At 40.8% G+C, this 21,414-nt stretch overlaps 1 protein-coding gene across 1 annotated transcript in view; it reads right to left on the minus strand.

The window, feature by feature from the left end:
• Positions 1-21,414, minus strand: part of gabbr2 (gamma-aminobutyric acid (GABA) B receptor, 2) — a 177,927-nt gene that overhangs the window by 120,136 nt on the left and 36,377 nt on the right. Inside the window, exon 2 of the mRNA XM_069695489.1 lies at positions 7,896-8,033. Within this exon, the coding sequence (XP_069551590.1) occupies positions 7,896-8,033 (138 nt within the window). The remainder of the gene's footprint in view (positions 1-7,895; positions 8,034-21,414) is intronic.

Consider the following 21,414-nt stretch of genomic DNA (forward strand, 5'->3'; position numbering starts at 1 on the left):
GCAGAGTGTCTGCTGCAGCGGGGACAGACAGCTGCCGACGTAGATCTCGTGTCGTCCTCCCGGACAAAATAATACATGAATAAAAAAAATGCAATAGTGGCTCGCCAAATATACCTGGGCGAGCCGCCCAAGTATGGGAAACACTGAATATATTACAGTGAATTCATTTTAAATAAAGATTAACAAATTCAATTTATCAGAGGATTTTCTTGTTCAAAGCTTTATTTTCGACTGGAAGTAAAAGTTGTGTACACCCAGCTGGCGCTTCAAAGTGCTGTGGACTCTATGACCTAAATAAGGAATATCAAAGCCTGGAAACCCCAAAAGACAAAGGAGAAAAAAACGGGAAGAGAACCAGGATTTGGGGGCAAAAAGAAATTTAAAAAAATTCATAAAGTCTTCACAAGATGGGTGTGTATTATAAAGTGCGTGTGCAAAACATCAAAAACAAGCTCGACCTATTAATGTGTCTAGTTTGTTTATTGTTGCTGATGGCTGGCAGGTCCCACGCACCATCATTAGTGCCACGGGTATGACACGGATTTTCTTTTTACTCGCCCTCCTGTAGAAAACTACTGGTAGAATGATAGTACTCGAATGCAAGGGTGGAATTCAGAGACGTTGTCGTCAAAGAGATGTGTCGGTGGTAAAAAGAAAGAAACTAAATAGAAACTGTTTCCATTTGTTGTTTCCACTTCCTTGGGATGAGCAGATACAGCAGGAGTTTCTGTCAAAGCTCTTGTTCTTATTGAGTGCCACTGAACTAGTATGTTTATTCAATATGTGACACCAACAGTTACAACACGTTAACGGGCTGTATTCAACAAATGTTGCTAATTAGCTAATGACTGGGTTTCCTGTGAAATTGCGTGCATTCGGCAGTGTGAATAGGCACAACAGCACGTGTGAGCTCCGCTTTACACTACATGCTGCTGCATTCTGCAAGTGCACGCAGCATTCATGACCAAAAAGGCCTGATTAATGCATAGTTAGGCATGTAATTAGTCTCTTTCTCCCTCTATTTTTTTTGCATCTGGTGATAAAAGAGAGAAAAACTGTTGCAGGCTCAATGAGACAACATTAGAATTGAGAAGAAGTCTTTCTATTTTTACAGCTATGCAGCAGGCTCATTTGTCTTTGAATTAGCTTTGCTTTAAATGTCAACATTTGCCTTGTTTAATTTCAACAACAGTCTGTCCCATAAATCTGGCGTGTAATTTACAACTCATAAAAACGTCTGGTGAGTCATCCTCCCACTCTTTTTTTTTTTTTTTTTTTTTTTATCAAATGGTACGTTCACATATATGCAGAACACAGCAGAATCAAGTCTCTGTCCATTAAAAAGCAACAGTGACATCAAGTGCCTCTCCAGCCAGTTTGTGAAATAACATTAATCCAGACTTTCACTGGTTGAGATCCCTGCTTCCCATGGGTGTTGCAAAGAAGCTCTGGGACGGTACAAAAATCACGCCTAATTGGCTGTCTTAAGCATCCTGTCTTTTTCCCTATGGTCCTGTTCAGAGTCACATTCAGTGAGCGAGGGGCGAAACCGACAAAGATGGGGGAGGGATCAGAAATTAATCCTTGAGACTGGACCTTGTAATTAGTAAACACACACAAATCTTTTGGTGGCTCACGGAGCCAAATAAACACACACAAAACAAAAAGTGTCTTTACTTTACACCTAATGTTGATATATGATGATGTGTTGTGATGCTCACAGCATCCCTGCCCCTGCACTTTGAGATTTTAGCCTAAACTTTGGAGGTCATGAAATATTGATACGGTACACAGGAAGATTTGACGTAAGTGAGGCAGAATACTGCAGTGCTCGGCATCACATGTTTTATTGAAGCATCCAGTGTAGCACTCAAGGAGACCGAGAAGGAAAAGGGCGGAAAAAAGAGAAGAATCTAAAGAGATGGTGGAAGCTTAAAGAACGAGAAAGATGCACTGCCATCGTAGGGATGTAACTTCCCTGTCCCTAAAATTGCCGACCTTAATGAAGCATCGACAATCAATACAGCAAGTACCGAAGAAAAATGAGCTTCATATGCAGGTAAATATTAGTTTTATGTCCAGCTCCTGACCATAACACCTTCAAAAGACACATCCACTTTCTCCTCTCTTAAATATTGACTTCATTATTCAGTGTCCCCAAGGGGAAAATGGTGCTAGAGTTTTGAAATCTTCACACTAGGGCACAGGATACTCAGAACAGTAACATCAAGAGAGAAGCTTGATTTCCTGGCCTTTTTCATTTTATTTATTCTAACATCTCGCAACTGTTGTTTTTGTCATGAGAATTTTCAGACAGAACATGAATAAATTGTTCAGTTTTATTTTCTCAGAAGGAAGTAATGTTTTCCACTACGAAAAAAAGCATCAATCAATCACTTTGTGCATTTCTGGTATTATCCACTGCGGTGAATAGTCATAAATTGCAGGTCAGCCCTAAAACTTACCTGAGGCAATCAGACTTCACAGCTTCACATGTTGGTCAGCTAAACTGCATCATTAAGTCTGAAGTATTCACAAACAAAATTCAGATTGGGTGCCTGCCTGCCTGTTAGACCAGCTGCCTGTATCATGACTGAGTGTTATTCACAGCAATACATCATGTTAGAGCATATCTCAGTTTAACAGAAAAAGGAACACGTATTCAAAATGGCATTGAACTTTTCCACCTACAGTGGCATACTTTAAGACCTTAATACCACTCACGGCTATTTTAAAAATATATATTTTTTTGTCACTTTCTCAATCAATACTTCTTTCTGAATAAGCCGGCACAAATCTCCCTGAACTCTAAACAATGTCACATATTTGCATAATAAATGTTGTATTTTGCATTTTGGTGTCAATATTCATCACCCTTTTTTCCTATTTTTCTAAAAACAATACACGACACCAAAATCCTGCACTTCACAACATTTCTACACAGACCAGTTTAATAAGAATGAAACAAGGCTCTCTTCTCGTTTCTACTTGACTTCCAAATTACACAAGGCAAAATGATCCGGAAGCGTAATTTTTCATTACACACTCGACATGGCTGAAAATGAACAGTGCCACCACTGATAGGCCTAATTGGTGAGTGAGAAGGGGCCAGCAACGGGAAGGCAGGGGTGGCTATGGTTATTTCCTGGTGCTCAATGAGCCATTTACAGGAAATAGCCACCACTGCTGTGTAGAGAAAGAGGACCTCTCTAAGTTAAGAAAAAGAAAAAGGAGAGTATGATGAGAGTGCAGCATGTTGAATGGTTACAGATACCTGTGCCAGCAAATATTTAAAAAGCTTGCCAAATGCTTTCAGGAATTATATAATATCATGGTGAGGAGAACACAAGGTTAATCGCTCACCAAGATGGCTGCCAAGAGGATGGCTTCGACATTCATTGTCTCACAGAAATAAAAACACAGCAATCAGTGGTATTTGTGGCTGACGGCAGCTCACAAACACAGCTGCATCTTGCCCTGCTTCTTTGAATTTCAACTTTATGCTATTAAAGTCCATGTCTGCCTCTATCTGTCTATTCCTCCATCATTCCCTCAATCCGCTCCTCGCCATCTGTCCACTGGCCCTGGTAGCATTCTTATCCACCATTTTAATTTGCTCGGGTACATGTACAGTGTACAGTGCTGCATTACAAACTGTGACCGTAAGTACAGAGCCATGTAAAGCTGCTCGGGGAAGGAATTTGACGAACGAGCCCCTTCAACAGCACAAGACGCGGATGCGAGTCAGAATGTGCGATAAACAGATCCTTTCTTACAGAACATGAAAAGCTCACATGGAGTGTGTGTGTGTGTGTGTGTGTGTGTGTGTGTGTGTGTGTGTGTGTGTGTGTGTGTGTGTGTGTGTGTGTGTGTGTGTGTGTGTGTGTGTGTGTGTGTGTGTGTGTGTGTGTGTGTGTGTGTGTGTGTGTGTGTGTGTGTTATTTGTTTAATTATTCACTTGCCCACAAAACTTACTGAAGACAAATTGTCTTTGGAAACCATACACATAATGCTTTTAACTGCAAGATGGTGATGACTTGACTGACCATGTAGCCAAGCTAGCACTACCACTTGCAAGCCTGCTTGCATGTCTATTGCGAGTTCACCACTAATATTAGTGTTATCTTATAGACTGCACCGGCTGTGGGTTTCATGATGTTTGTAATTAAAAAAAAATTTTTTAAATGGGGGCGAACTGCTCGCCGAGTGTTTATGGCACAAACCACATGGTTCCTCATTTGATTTTAGACTGGCCTGACCTTTGCTGCTTGTCATTCCTCTACTCTCTCGGCCCACATTTCCTGTCCCTGTCAAGTAGAGGCATAAAAAGTCCAAACATTTATTTCAAACAATGGACAGATTTCAGTGAATAATGATTCCTGAAAGTGACATGTTTACTTGGAAATATGTTGGCATTGGTTAGCAGCCTCTTTGTTATCTGATATTTCTCCAGCCTGAAGTTCAGACTAACGTTAGAGGAACTTTTCTGCTGACAAAGCTCTTGGGATCTTACAGGAAATCCATTGATAATTAAACTGTAATATAAGAAGTGTAAAATCACTGTTATTGGAGGGATCCATAGTTTCAAGTCATATATCTTTATAATGGGTAAAATGTCATACTGCAGAGGGGGGATGACAACTGTACAAGTGTACAATTTTTTTTGTCTCCCTCTTGCATCATTTTATTATCCCTAACTTTTACAGTGGAGTTCTCAGGATACAATTATTTTTTATAGACACTGTTTTCACCTGCAACGATTTAAAGTCCAAAAATATCAGCACTGATACAATCTTTCTAAAACCTGCTCTGTTTTAAGTGGGAGTATGGGCATTCAAGTGTGCATAGACCGTGATGAATGCGTATGAACTGGGAGTTTATTTTTGTTGAGCCTTTAGAAGATGACTTCATTAGGCATCAACACTGATTGAATGCTATTTTTATGGGTGTATGATTGCTACGAAACTTTTTCCAGGACTGGTTGTTTTCTCAGCCATCTCCACTGCAGATAGTATCTGCCAGCTCTCTGTTTTGATGTGGAAATGATAAGCTTGTTATACCTGGCCCATAAAATCACCATGGAAAATTTTCTATTTCCCTCTAAACCTACTCAAGAGGGGGTGCCAGGGCTGGGTAATAAATATGCAGGGTGACGGAATTCACAGCTTTAAAAAAAAAAAAAAAAAAAAAAGATTTGCATTGATGTGGTATGCTAAAAGTTGTGGGGTGCAGCATTCAAAACTTGCAATCATCTCTCCATCCCAGTCTCTCCTTCTTTTCTTTATCTTACACCCTTCCTTTCAATCCCTCTTCTTCTAACCCTCCCTCAAACAAAAGCATTATTCTTAGCTTGAAGCAATGGCAAACTACCTCCCACCACAGTTGTTGTCAAAGCAGAGTGTTCCGTGTCTCTCATAATAACAATTAAGCAAACACTGCATACAATGACCTTCATACACAGATAGACAATTTGATGCACATGCTGTCGCCAGAACAAAAATACACTCAATGTGCACACAGTCTCAGTTTAAACATACTGTATGGCCTCAAGTGCAAGGAACAGCTTGTACATTATAGTACATGTACATGATAACTAAACAGAAATGTGACACCTTACTACACATTTACAATATAGAGAATAACAACCAAAAGACATCTGGTGTGTTGATAATACCAGTATAGAAACTTAAGGGGGACAAAAGGAGAACATGTCTCCCAAAAATCTCAGAATGGCCCTAAAAACTGTGATCAAGTGACAAAAATTGCTGGTGAAAAATTAATCATATTTACAATTTTAGGCCAGTATCCTAATCCTAAATGAAGCCATAATTTTTGTTTTATTAATTTCGTTTCATTTTGATTTCCATCTCTAACAAATACACTAACACCGCTGTTGTTCACACTACGTAGGTACGCAATTATTACAATATTGGGTAGAGAGCAGACAATCCTGCATTGACGAAGTTTTCAATTAATCAATTAATTTATGCATTACACATTAAGAAGGCTATTACGGTTAAATAAAAATGTAAATAGTTAGAATTGAATTGCCACAGTTTTTTTTAGACAGTTGCCCCTCAAATATTTTAATATTTCCGACACCGCTTAACACCCACTGATGTGCATTTTTGCATCTGGCATCTCAGACAACAGTAACGTCACCCTCTGATACTCTTTCTATATCTCTTCAAAGGACACGTCTTAACATGCATGTGTCTCAACCCAGTGTCTTTAATCAGAGTGCCCTTGTGCCTACGCATCTATGCCCTTAAAAAAGCCATTCAGTTGCCTGTGGCAACAGCATACCCTTAGCCTTAGCCCATTCATCTGAACATTTCCCCCCAGTCACTTGCTGCATGGTATTCAGGCAGTGTCACAATGTGTATTTGGGAGCGGGCTGGCATGAATTTGTTGGTGTTGGTGTGTGTATTGATAGAGAAAAGAGCCGAGTTGGTAAAGTGCTCTGGGGAACACACTGTACCAAACACAGTGTTCTGCAGAGCAGAAGATTGCTGCTGCACTTCTCACAGGTATCACTGCCAAACAAGCCGATAAATAGAGAAGCTAGCACACATCCGCAGAGACACATACACACAAACTGCACTTGACAAAATACTTAAGAGCACTTAAAACTGAATGACGACTTGAACCGACTGGAATCATTACCACCGAAAGGAAGTGAAGGCAGAAAACAAAATAAAATTGGCGATCCTTTTATTCCCTCATCCTGCCGATCTTTTCACTCGAGTGACCCGAAACAAGACGGCGAGCAAAAATGCATACAAAAAGCAGGAGATTCACAGTAACAGCAAGCAGAGAAAATATGCCACGTAATGTGACATTCACTTCAAAACACAGCCTCTTGAATTATGCTATCTCTCCCAAGCACAAGCTTCACTCCTCTCTTATCTGGGCCTGATAACCTTAACAGAGTTGCAGCAGTATTATTAGGAAAGAGGCATTTCCTCTCTTCAGCATAGTATACAGTCAAAGAAGTTGTAAACAATAACTCAGGGGGTCAAAAGTTTGCCAGATGCAAGAATTAGCGGTATTTAATGTCCACAGTGAGTAATCGTAAAGCTCTACTCTGTTAATGGCAGTAAATGGCATATAGGAAGCAGAAGTAAATGATGGTAAAATATATAATGTAAAAGTCTGGTAGGTAATTAGCATCAACAGACCTGATTAGGAATATTTTTCTGAGCACATACCAATGACTGAACACCCACAAAACATATTTTTAGCTATGTGAAGCATAAGAAGCAGTATTTCAGTAAAAAGCCATCAGTCGGCTTATAATTTGATAATATGCTTTCCTTTATATACTGTACATACAAATTCAAATGCTTTGGTACGTCTAGCTCACATTTTTCACAACTGATTTTTGGTCCTGGTAATCTGGGTTTAAACCAGTTTGACTCTGTCTTTGATTGTAAAATGGAGGGGGATTCTACGGATTAGAGCCATGTCAATTAGACACTCACCCTGGCAAGGTTAATGAAGGATTAAGCCATTAGTTGGGACCCCTTCGAAATCCCAGGACCTATCTGCACACCACAAAACTAAGGAACGAGAATTTTTTTGGAAACTCCACTAAGCAGCAAATTCAGGTTTTCTGATTGCATTCCGAGACACACAGAGACAATAAGAAACCTCTTCCACAAGTTAGCAAAGAGGAGTTTGCATGTCGTATGACATTACATATAGGCTTTATATCCTTTATTACCACCTCCTCCCACACACACACACACACACACACACACACACACACACACACACACACACACACACACACACACACACACACACACACACACACACACACACACACACACACACACACACACACAATCATGCGCACACACATATGATGATTTATACAGTACAATCCCTACCTGCACCAGATTCCAGCCCTCCAAAGACTCTGCAATAATGGAGGTCACGGAGGGGCAGACACCACCGAAGATCATCAGGTGTTTGGGACCGTAGCATATGGCATCAAAGAAGGCCCTCAGCCCCTTGGCGTTGTCACACTGTAAACACAGATACAGAGGAAAAAGAGATAAGAGAAAGATAAACAGAAGGAAGAGAGAGAAAAGATGTTAGTTTTTGTTGTAAAAATAGGAACGACAAAGGGAAACATGGAAGCAATACGTCAGATCTAAGGTTGCGCAAGATAGATGGAAGATATAGAAAGGGAGAAGAGAGGGAAAGTTACAGAACCTTAAAAGGCAACCTTAGATATTCCAGCCTATTTTGGGCAGCCATACAGCTGACACGCAGACGAAGTCTTATGATGCTTTGCAAACCAAATCTAGACCCCAAATCTGAAGACAGAGACTTTGTGCTTGTCTGCAAAAATTAGGTTACATTTTTTTGAGGGGTCAAAAAACACCCCTGTAAAGAGGATCATTTTTAAAAACACTTGATAGTTCGACATGTTAGCTGGAGAACTAGGGGAAGAACTTGATACCTTCATCTGGGAGTCATTCAAGGAATCAATAATTACTAACCGTGGGAGAAAAACAGCCATGTTCGCAAGGTCATTAAACTTACGGTGACGGATGAACAATAGAAAACAGCATACTGGTGTCAGTTTAGTGCACACTATGAAAAACAATGCGACGTTTAAATAACATGTCACTTGTTATACGCGCTAAGCACAGTCGCACATGCTAACATAATTGCAGCCTGGTGTGCGTGTGATTTGATACCGTCATGTAAAACAATGTTGCTCAGGCTGCGAGAGCGATTCCCTGCTCTGGTTCAATGCTGCAGAATGCAGCCATTTCACATCACTATAGCAACTAGAGCAAAAGGGTATGCGAAAGGAAGAGGGAGAGAGAAATAAGAGGCGAGGGGGAATAAACAGTGTTGGTTTCAATTGATTGCTACATGAGCTGGCTAACTGGTTTTGCTGTGATTCCCTGATTTCCACAGTTTGTAATGATATTCCTATCAGCTGTAAACACTTCCCTCCTCAGTATTCTATTATTGCCACTCAATTCAGGACGCGTTCCTGTGTGCAGCTGATGGATAGATGGATTGACTGACTGACTGAATGGCAGGTGGTGTGTGTGTGTGTGTTTGTGCCTTCTGACACAGTCCATCTCATCTGGAGAGTAATTTGACCTTGTTAGCTATCAGCCAGCAACTGAATGAGATTCTCCACTGAGCAACAGCACAGCGGGCGGTCCACGAGGCAGATTGAAAAACTGAAAATCGAATGTGGAGAAATGAGATTCCTAACAGACATATAGGACTGTACGTTGTAAGCAACTTTATTAAGTGTATGGCAGGTGTCGTGGCCTCAGGGTTGACATGTTTACATTTTGTGTTTGTGCTCTTGTTTCTTTTCTTTTTTTTTAAAGATGATAGTCTTGGAGCCCTTGAGTGATTTGCTGGGTTATATTAAAGTTGAGGACACGGACGACTTCTACTTCCTTGCAAATATGAACTATGAGCTGCTTGAGCCATGTTCTTGCAGTGTATCAACAGGTTTCAGTCAGATTTAAATATAGTAGGATTAAATAATAAACTTTATTAGTATACCACTTTGTAAAGCACATTTACATTGTTGTGCTTTGCAGAGAACAATAAAACAGTATACACAAGCAAGATTAAAAAAGGAGTTTCTTCCTCCCAGTCAATCACATGGGAATTGTTGAACATTTGTGATGTGATTTGACACTATAGAAATAAAATTTAATTTAACTGAAATTTAACCTAAATCGCCCGGTTTTCGTTGAAGCGAGGTGAGCTGAGGGAACATTTAAAATCGTCCTACCTGAGGAGCACAGGCAGCAGGCTATGCCCATAGGGTGCAAATACAAACGATTAAAGTCATCACACTCTTTTTATGTGAATGCCTTTCAGTTTTTGAAACAGGAGACCAATTAGGTAAACACATGGTTTTCTCCTTATGCATGCCAGTGGAGAACAATGTGTGCTGTAATGCCAGTCAAAAATAGACTAGATTGCGGATGTGCCTCAGGTGAAATAAGAGGTAGAAGATGTGATTAGGCGCAGTGGGTATTCCTTATCCTGGCCACACAAATTAAACAGCAGGCTATTAAAGAAGAGGTCTTATTTGCATACTCTTATCATTCATTTCACTCCAGCTGGTCATAACAAGGTGGGTTGGTATTGTGACTGTAAATCGGTTACCATGCGACAAATAAAGGACTGGGTGATATTGTAGGTTTAAGCTGATTTATTATGAAGAGTTACAATCTATTGTAGGTAGTAAAGGATTGTTGTGTTTTTATTCCATCTCCAGCAAGTAAGACGGTCTAAACGTGTGTGCATGTACACTATGTGTGTAAACATGCATATGAAAGTGATTTCAAGTGAAGATCAGAATATGTTTTCTAAGTTTATGTTTATGATTTGATAAACCTTGATACCCTCTTAAAATAAAATTGTCAAATGGGGTAAAATGAATAGCCCAAAGGTCATACGTATAGAGAGGTACAACCAACCATTATTTTCATCTGCTGACTGCTGTCTCAATTATTTAAATCGAATGTCAGACATGTCCAAGACAGGGAAGCAGCAAAATTTTAAAAGTTAAGAAGCTAGAGGTAGTAACTGACATAACATTGATTTGTTTCTCTTTTCACCAACAGTTTCATTCATCCTCCCCTACTTTTGACGGGCACTCATACACACCAGCACACAATCTGTTGTGACTGCTCACAGAGCCTTGACCGGTACGTTGTCATGCCAACGATGTGACTATTCGCACTTTGAGCACTAGATGAGGGAGAATGCCTCGGCAGGGCCATTGTAGCGATGGCTATATTTAGCCTATCATTAGGTAGCACGACCACTCAGACATTAATCAATTAAGCTAGAGAGACGTTGTAAAAGTTAAGATAGGTAAAGCGGTGCCGAGGGGAGAGAGGCAGACGAATATACCTGGGAGCTAAGAGTAAAGAGGCACGGAAATAATAAAGGTGATGGTGGGAGAAAAGGGGAAGAAGCAAGCAAGTTAAATAGAAGGTAAAAATGGAAGGAGTGAAGAGGTGTGAGACTGAGATTAACCATGCACTAATAAAGCCAAGTCAAACAGTATTATAACCTGCCCTCCATTATAAACCCACAATAGAGTAATCCATGACGGTGAGATTGATTCACTGGCTCTCTGTGATGCTTAGCAGCTGCACAGCGCCTGCCACATTTCCCTACAGTCCATCAAATATGTAAAAAATATATAAATAAATGCCTAATCAGAGGTAATGTGGTTATATTTAAACTATTTAGATCTTATGACATTTTCTTTCAGTACGCGAGCCACTACCTCTCCCGTTTTTCTCTTTGCTTTACCCTTTACTCTTGTATATCCTTATCCCACAGTACTGAGACATACATTTATTTTTCAAGGATTTCCAAGCAGTCGCTGTAGAGTTTGGGTGCAGGCTATAATTTATGTCCCAATTTTCCCAGAGAAATATGCTCTAAATAAGGTCTTAACTGAGACAAATACCACTGTTCTGAAAAACACAAATAAGTTCTGGGGATAAACTGACACGATGAGGAAGGCACAGCAGCACTTAGCTCTGAAGTAGAGCAGCAAGAAATACTACAGCACTTTATTTCCCTCTCCTCCAGTCTGAAATCTAATTCCTGGCATTTGGAGGCCATTTGGAGCAGATCGATGGGGTTAACGCCCGTAGTAATCTGTTTGACTGGCTTGGGAGACGGCCAAGGAAGGTGCGTGCGGTTGTGAGGAGGGGGCTGATGGTGGAAGAACCTGGAAATGGAAACTCAAGGGAGGCATGTAACCCCGTCTAATGCTGAAGATCCATAAAGAGAAAATTTGCCTCAGGTGTCTGCTTCAGGAGTCACACGGCGAGTGCCCCTTCATTCACACACTAGAATCTGACTGGAGTTCCACTTCAGTCACTGGATTAAGAAATACTAGTTAAAATATTCAGGCTCATATTGCCGCTTTTATTTTAGCAACATATCTTATCCTCAGCTTGACATTTCAGTGCAGTGAGTTTGTACCACTGCTCCTCCCATTTTGAATATATTACTGGTGGAACAGCTGGATAAGGAGAAGTTTATCTCAAATGCTCCTCAATCCATTGTCTCCGTTACATTTACCTTCACACTGACCTTTACACAGAGCTACTGAGATTCATTCTTATTGATTTATCATTTCACAATGACATTAGCATATGCTGTTATTGCGCTACTGATAAATCACACACAATTAGGGCAAAAACAGCTTCTCTGGAATGTTGCAGCCAAAGATATGTTTCAGCTGTTTCAGCATTTATTTATGCAACAAAATCTGACATCTTGGAAAAAAGCTTCTCTTTAGAGGTTAGTATGCATTAAACACCAGTCTATCCAAGACTATTTATCTTTTTTCTAAGAAATACTAATACAGGTCATAAAGCCTTAAAACACATATTAAAAGAGTTTCCTACAAGTTTGATGGCTGCAGAGTATATTTGTCATCAAAAAGGCTTCATATATTAAAGCAGGATTTAGGGTGATATATTGTCAGAAAATTAATATAATATTCGGAATTATGAGAGTCATTGTGGTTTTGTTATCTTAGAATGAGCCTTTCATCTCTTACATCGGGAGTGGGGCTTCATGTTGTTTCTACGGTAGCCCAGAAGGGACAAATCAAACACTGGTTCTTGAGAAGGCCTTTCATGTTTCCATTAGTTTTTTTTGGCCACTGTAGATGCTTTTGAACACTTGGAATGGGCGAGGTGAGAAGTGTTTAGTTGGTTGCCATCTGCAAGCTCAACTGCTATGCAACTAAATCCTACACGCTGCTCTTTTAAGCTCAGTCTGCTCCTCTGACTAACACAATGCAGTGCTTTGCATTAAGAGAGAAGCAATCAAAACAATTGTAAGCTAAAGCAAAATACAAAATACAAAAATATCCCAGCTATGACAACGTGGTTAAAAAGAGGGACTGTTTTTTAAGGCCTACCCATTACTCAAACACCGAGAACGAGATGGTAATTAGCACATAATTCCTTCCTTCGGGTAAATTACCCTGCCCTCCATACATAGGGTCAGCCACATTTTATTCGCTATGGTACAAGCTAACACATTGTAAGTTTTTTTTTTTTTTTTTTTAACTCAAATCCTCCAACTCACCACATGCAGGATGACCCTGTTGAGACCACACAAAGAGTGTCCACGTGAGCATGTGTGTGTGATATTGTGACAAGAACAAGAGCTGATCAGAGCACCGGGCTGGAGCTAACCATGATGAAATGCCTTGTTAACGCCGCAAACAGAGGCAGCTGCACCTGTCTCTCGCCTAATGGCAAATTACTGCACCCAAATCAGCAACCTGAGGCCCAATATTGCACTCACACATACATGTGAGAGAGAGGAAGGGAGACAATGAACAGCAGAGAGAAACGGGGGGAAGGAGGAGGGGGGGGGGGATCTGATCTGTTGTCAGAAGCAATCTGCTCTGCTCACACACTGCGTTTATTCACGACAAGGCCAACAGCGCAGGTGATTACTGAGAACAAATGTGAAAGTGTCCCTCCACAGAATATATGTCTTCATGGGTTAAGAGGGGATATACACATGTTGTCATATAATATGCCAAGAAAAGTATGATTTAAACATCCAATAATACTTCCAGAATATGTACCAGTGGAAACCCTTTCAAACCGTACACACCGCCCCGCTGTGATCTTAGCACTGTCAAAAGAAACAAGCACCGTCACTGTTGAAGTCCCTTTCAAGGCATCCGCAGATACACGTGTACACATCGTTCCTGCCATCATGTAGCATACATTCCAGATGTCTTTTGGTGTTTTTTTTAGCATCTGTGCAGCAGCAGTGCAGCAGATGCAAGAAGCTGGTAACAGCGGCCTCCTACATGCACTCCTCACTGAATTACTTCCACGTCCTCAAGCCAGGCAGAGAAATGAGAGCTGAATCCAGCAATTGCTAAAACATATGGTTGGCATTATAAAGACCTATAGAGTTAGCAGAGAGCAGCCAATAGGTCAGATCTAAAGAAGATGATCTATTTCCCCATGTACAAACCCAACTAATCCTCTAAACTCTGTCATGGCTGTCGATACCAGCTACTCTTGGAAGAGGAGGAAGTACCAGGAGGTCTGATGTGTATGTGAATCAGTTTGCAGCACCTGAGTGAGGTTTTACTCTTTCAGCAATATCTTTAAATCATAAACAGGGCTCCCTTGAGTTCATTGGGATCATTCATCTGTCGTTTAAAGTCGACACTCCCCACTGAACTTCGGCACAGGCAGCCTCATCCCATCTGTTACCATCCCCTACACATAAGACCTTCAAGAAGCTGCAGCTATTTGTTCCCCACCAATGAGCCTTCAGGCAATTGAGAGGTTCACCGGGGTGCAACATATCACCCACCATGCCTTTTCTTTCTCTTTCTACATAACCAGGAAGGCATGGCAGGCAGGTCATTCACAGTCTTAAGGAACCATTGAAAAAGCAATAGCCAAAGCTCTCAGGAAGAGACATGGAAAAGTGGAACAAGAGGGAGAGAATAGGAGAGAAAGAAGAGGACAGAATGAAGTTCAGTTACAAGGCTCCTTGTGGTAACATTTAAACAGCAGGCCCCAGAGTACCCAAAGAGAGTACACATTGATTGAGTGAGTGGATGAAGTAAATTTGCGTGCAGGAAGGAGTGATGGAGTTGTTTTTTTCAATCTGTTCCCTTCACATTGCATGCCTGCAACAGAAGGAAAAAAAAAAAAAAACCCTGAGGAACCCGCTACTTGTCTGGGGAGAGACTGGCCTTTAGAATCCACTGCAACAGACTGACTGGGCTGCTCAAGCTGATGGCTGTTTGCTCTCCATCTCCTCACTCCGTGCAGTCTGCCTCTTGTTATTGCACTCAATCTATCTCTCGCTTTGTGGAAAGCTCAGATGGCCACCAGGATAACCATTATGGCACGTTGGAAGCCTCTTCGGTGGTGACAAATCTCTTTCGCCCTTTTTCACTTTCTGTCACTCCCACACACAATATTCTCCCCCTGTGCTCATGCTTATTCTCAAACACAAATTCACTTGATAGATTACCATCCTTGTGCAATTGAGTGCCAAAACACAATCTTTGACAAATACATAAACAGTAAGACACACACACACACACACACACACACACACACACACACACACACACACACACACACACACACACACACACACACACACACACACACACACACACACACACACACACACACACACACACACACACACACACACACACACACACACATCTGCTCACTCACAAATTATAGACAAGCTCAAATTGGTTGATGGGACTAAAATCACAGTGAACACATTGCACTTTTATTAGCAATCTGTGCAGTGGATAAAGCGGACGCTGTGTTAAGCCTATTACAGGTTGATGTGCTTTTGACAAGGCCTGACAACAGCTGGAACATGTTGTGCTATACCCAGAGAGAGGGACGGACCAAAGTGAAACCACCCTGAAATGATCGGCCCCCGAGGAGAGGAAGAGGGAGAGGAAAGGAGAGGAGAGGAGAGGAGAGGAGAGGAGAGGAGAGGAGAGGAGAGGAGAGGAGAGGAGAGGAGAGGAGAGGAGAGGAGAGGAGAGGAGAGGAGAGGAGAGGAGAGGAAACAATCAAGATGATGTATTTAATGTGGGAAAAATCAGGCAGCTCTTTCTTCATCTTTGGGTAGTTTTGAGACTTCATATACAGTCTGACGCTTTCTTAATTTTAACATTGTTCTTTTTGGGAGGAGCGATTACTTTGGCCAAAACTAAAACTAATAAATGAGATGTCCATCCTGTCAAAATAAACTTTTCTTTATGCAGTAGTAATTGAAAAGAGGAAATATGTCATTTTAAGAATTGATTTGCACGGTGCTTTTTTTTCCAGACCTAATTTGACACTAAATCAATGTAGCAGGTTGAAAAATATATGTGAAACAAATGGTTGTTTCATGCACATAAATATAGATCATGTTATTCTGAAGTTTGGCATTCAGTTGCACTGGACATCAAATAAACAGTTCAATATACATTCACAGCACGATGTTAATAACGTTTCTAAAGAGCACTGGTTTAACAGGAGGAAGTTTGCTTTCATAACTAAAATAATGTATTCTTTGCATAATAAAAAAGCTCTTGGTAACCACAGAGGCGCCCCAACTGGTGAATCAGCTAACTGGTAAATGAGAAAGAGGAGGAGAGAAGGAATGTGGACAGAGATTTGGAAGAAGAGAAAGGGAGGGAGCCCATTATCAAGTCAATTGTTTCTTGGTCCCAAAGGCCCTTCACTCTGTTCCATGGAGGATTTCAGAAAAGGAGGTTAGGAAAAAGAGAAAAAGGTGCAAGAGGGATTGTTCTGGTTAATGGTACAGTAGCAAATGGGTTGAGTATTGGATAAGAGAGAGAGAGAGAGAGAGAGAGAGAGAGAGAGAGAGAGAGAGAGAGAAACATTTCTGCAAGTCTGTTAGCAGTTGCTACAAAATGCAAAAGGGTCAATTTTGACTCGAGGCATTCCTCGTATAATTTTTTTTCCCTCAGTTTTATCGCTGACAGCCCGACCTAAAATGTACTCAAAATGAAGAATTGCTCCCCTTCAAGATACTTGTTAGATTAAGTTTGAGTTTTCCTCAACTGAGACAGCCTATAAACTGAATAATAAGGAAGCACATAAAATCCCTCATATTTCTTGTCAACTGGGGATATTAAATATTTATGGACAACAACCGTGTGAAAGTTTCAACCCAATCCAATACCAATGTCCCAACCCTTCCAGTAGAAACACACAAGTCCTGTTGGATATCACCGGCCGGTGCTTTCTAAGGATTCACATTTAAAATTCCACCTTTGTAATCCCTCTCTACACTATTTACGTCATATAATGATGCCTGTAGAAGTAGAAACCATCACATCATATTCAAGTTTGGAGGAAAAAGAAGTGGAAAAACAATTTAGCAACGCACACAAACTAGACTAGAAAAACTGATGATTTTCAGTGCAGGATGTGCACGCATGTGTTCATGTGTGTGCGGGGGGGGTGTTCATGTGTGTGTTGGCGTGTGCATGCTTGCAGGTTACCGCTCTGTGTCTCACCTCTGGGAAGACGGCGTTGCTATCTGTGTGGGACTGGAAACATGACCAAATACTCCAATTAAATGTTGGACAGAATTTGGATCATTGTGGCCCATTTCCTCATTTCCGGGCGAAGAGTTAGATGAGGGTTTGTTTCTAATCTCAGTGTCCGTTGAATCGAAATGAATATGAGAGTGATTTTGTACAAAAAGTTGCAAAATCTGCCGACCCGTCTGTTTGTTTAATCTGTCAAAGTCGTTATTTGTTGTTTTTAAATGGGATTAGGGTGCCGGACTATTTCTTGGCAGAGCGCATGGACTTCCTGGAGTCTTGTCACCATGAAGTTGCTAGGTAATCAGCGAAGAGTTAAAGGAATAGTTTGCCGGTGTAAAGATGGTCTTTGTACAAAACCTGAGTATCTATGCACTTCATAGGTGCAAACATTTTTGAAATTGGTGCCACATGACCAGAGAAAATGGAGAAAATAGGCTTCAATATTCATTTTCGCTCAAAATCCAGAAGTCCTACAAATCCCAGAATGCACTGCGCTCGTTGCGTTCCCTTGCAGCTGCAGTTATGCTGTTTGTAGTGGATAAACTTGAATGGGGGTCCCGGTTACCTGCATCTATCGTTACTATGATGTTGTTATTCACCGAGTAGCTAAAGTACACTCTACTCGCTGATAAACCCGAGCTCGTTACTGTAAGTTACACGAACTGCAAGTTAACCTAACTGCTTGCAGCTGAAACTGCTGCAGTGACATAATCAGTGTCTGCACAGCATCATTATCTTACTGTTTCAATAGTACAGCCACTTATCAGCTGGAGGGAGAGTGGACACAGAACATATGTCATACTGTTACACTGCATATCAACACAATGTTATTTATTACGTCAACAAGTTGAAATATTTCTATTGTCTTGACAATTCATTAGGTCAAATTAAAAAATCTTTATTGCGAATGAAATGTATGATAAAAAAAATTCTCATTTGAGACTAGTGAGTCTTTTAAAAGTATTCCCTAATTGTTATTGTTACTGATTTTTCTTTTCACCCTTTTTTTCTTACCAAAAACAGGTCTTCTGGAAGCTTTTCTCGCAAAAATTAATCACTGGGATAGATTACAAACTAAAGTAATGTCAGGATGATAACTCCTGGAAACAACTGCAACTATTATACCGATAGAAAACAAATAATTGTTGTATTGGTTGGTCTATAAATCAGTAGTTTAGCAGTTCTATGTGTTATTAACTGTCTTCCACAGATTAAAAAAAAAACTTTTATAAAGAACTATAGTGTAGAAGCACATGGGCTATTATTTCAAATTATGTTAAAGTAGTCATATAGGTGCAGAATGCAAAAAACAATCTATTTTCAGAGTGTCAAACCTAATATTCTCTGCTGCTTCCAGTAGCATGTCCTGAATAACAAGTGGGATATAGAACAAACTAAAACCAGCCAATTCAAAGCTTTATTCACAACATTTCTGAAAAGATATTTCAGTGTGAACTTCTATTTAACATCCAAATAATTGTGCGAGATGAATAGTATGATCTCTCACCTTATTAAAATTTAAACAATGTCTAAGAATACTTTAAAGTAATAGTTAATCTCAGGCATCGGCTGTTTCTTTGAGTCCCTGCTGCTGTCCGTCAGCGATGGAAACTTCATTCCGATGGTCTGCACCACCCTGGCTGGCAAAACAACACGATCGTCCCTTCCCCACTCTCTCCCTGAAGAAATCCAGGAAACATCCAACTATTCCTATATGTAAGTATGTGCATCCTTATGTCTTTCTATTTTTATCAAATAGAACTAACTAACAACCGACAAGTGTGTCAGTGTCAGGGCTTTGCCTTGCGAGGCGTCAAAACCAATGTAGTTCAGTAAAACAAAACCGTATGGAAAATCACATCGTTAGGGCAAAACTATACTACTCCATATAAATCCATGTCATCTTCTCCGAGCTTGGCCTCTTGTGTGCAAGTTCTTGTGCTGTGTGCTACTAGCTTGGTATTACCAGACACAAATTCACTGCCTGAATACGCGGGTCTGGCTTGGCTTGATAGGGAATTGTTTAAAGAGTCCTTGCATCCTACGGAGCGTAGACATCAAGTTCATTTTGAAACTATTGGTGCAGCCTTTAAACCAGTTGGCATTGACCCCATACACGCTGAAACAGTACCACTTGCTCTACATTTAGAAAAAAAAAAAAAAAAAAACCACATTATACAGACAATTCTTAATATGTTTAAAATTGAAGCGATACAGGCGACATTATCTTGACCGGATCCTATGATTCCTGTGATGCAACCTGATAGTGAATTTCATGAAACCTTCTTTTCCTGGTAAAAGTCTACATCTTTCAAACTCCATGCCCTAGTTCATAATTCATTGGTAGCCCAAGCTAGAGATAACCCTGTTGACATCATCAGGGTTAATCTGTCAGACCTGACAAAGCTGTTCCAGAGACAAACAAAAATCAGTTCCACTGAAGCTTTAAGAAGGATGATGATTCGATGGTCAAATGTTGGGAGGGAAAACAGCGGGCACGACACTGTTTTGCTATGACTTCACCTGACAGTCATTTTAGCCTGATATTTCAATTCATTTCTATGCAACCCATAATGGGAGTTCACTTTAGATTCCCTTTGACCATTGTCTTTTGAAAGGGCACAGCTCAGGTGGTACACAGATGACATTGCCGGTAGTCCTTTCTATTACTATATTATTAATTATTTCATAACGTCCATATAGAGAGAAAATAAAAAGGCAGATAGCGCTGATGACGTTTAGTCAGGCCTGAACAGACGGACACCGGCACATTACTCATCCTTCTTCACATTAAGAGGACCATCTATTGACAAACTTTTAAAGAAGAATCAACTCTTTATTGCACACAGACAGATGGGAGTCTGGCAAGTGTAGGAATGGTGGACTACAGAGCTCGTTTCAAAAAACAGTGAGTGGGTACATGGAGGTGTGTATATTTGTGTGTAGTCGTAGGATAGAGCAAAGCACAATTCAGGCAGTTCCACTCTGCAGCCTGAGGATTCCTCTGTCAATCTCGTTACAGCAGAGTGCCGCCTCCCAGGAATCCTGGTCACATCTCTGTTTGGGTGCACCTTTTTCTCTTTTTCCTAACCTCCTTTTCTTAAGTCCTCCATGGAGTCCTCCCCTCTCCTCCCCTCCCTTCCTCTCCTCTCCTCTCCTTATTAAGGGTCATTGCTGTAAGCATTGCATCATTAACACTCTGGATGTTAATGTTGCAGTTTCCTGTTCAATCCAATTACTTTCTTAGTTAATCACCTAACCATATTTTTTTCAAGGGATGCTTTGAAAGAGTGGGCTTGCATAACGTGGAAAGCAAATGTGCTTATCAATCATGAACATTAGCTGGAAATTGATTAAATAGTCGGTGACATGAAAGGACAGAGGACTGCAGATTAGTTGTTTGAGGTGATGGATGATGAGATCCTAGTGGAAATAAAAGAAAAGATAGAAGTGTAATGTGTAGCAAACAGGATGAGTACTAGTGTTATTTATTTATTTAAAATGTATTTATTGAAAAAAAAAATGTCACGTCAACCTTAATGGCTTCCCGAAATTTTTCTCTAGACACAATAAATGCCAATATTAACTAAAAATGAAGACCAAAACCTCAAACATGTAGCCTATATTTCCAAAATGTTATTTGATGCTTTTCGGAGCCAGTCATTAGCCACACAGGCACTCATTGCCACTAACACCGACACACGCACACACCATGCACACTGAGATTCATCAACCAGTGCATATTTAACAAGGCCGTAGGCCATGCCAACAGTGTCCACAAACAATCATCAATCATGAGAAGCTACACACTCACGCACACGCGCGCGCACACACACACACACACACACACACACACACACACACACACACACACACACACACTCCAACCAGGTGGTCGACTCTCCTCTCACAATAGCTCATTTTCCGGGCCAAATAAAACACCCCTGTTGAAGGCATTGACTGTGAGTGCTTGTCTTTTCTAATGAATCGCTTATTGACTGGAAAAGCCACCGGAGCCCCGCCCCCTTTCTCTCACCCTGCATGGTGAAGGTAGAGCAGGAATGTGACAGCCTGAGCAGTGGGACAACACAGTCAGTCTCCTTTGAGAAGCTGATGTACAATACTGTGTTGCCATAGCTACCAAGAAAGAGAGAGTGAAGGGGGGGATGGAGAAAGGAGGGAGAGAAGGGGCTAGACTGCAAAGGAAAATTAATTTGTGTACAAGGCCATGTCGCAAAGAAAATTGCATTTTTCCGTTAGATGGGGACAGAGGGAGAAGCCATTGT

The sequence above is a fragment of the Brachyistius frenatus genome, unplaced genomic scaffold, assembly GCF_029030835.1.
Source record: "Brachyistius frenatus isolate BFR_SWC_R1_liver_20210118 unplaced genomic scaffold, ASM2903083v1 Contig_2, whole genome shotgun sequence".
Lineage (NCBI taxonomy): Eukaryota > Metazoa > Chordata > Actinopteri > Embiotocidae > Brachyistius > Brachyistius frenatus.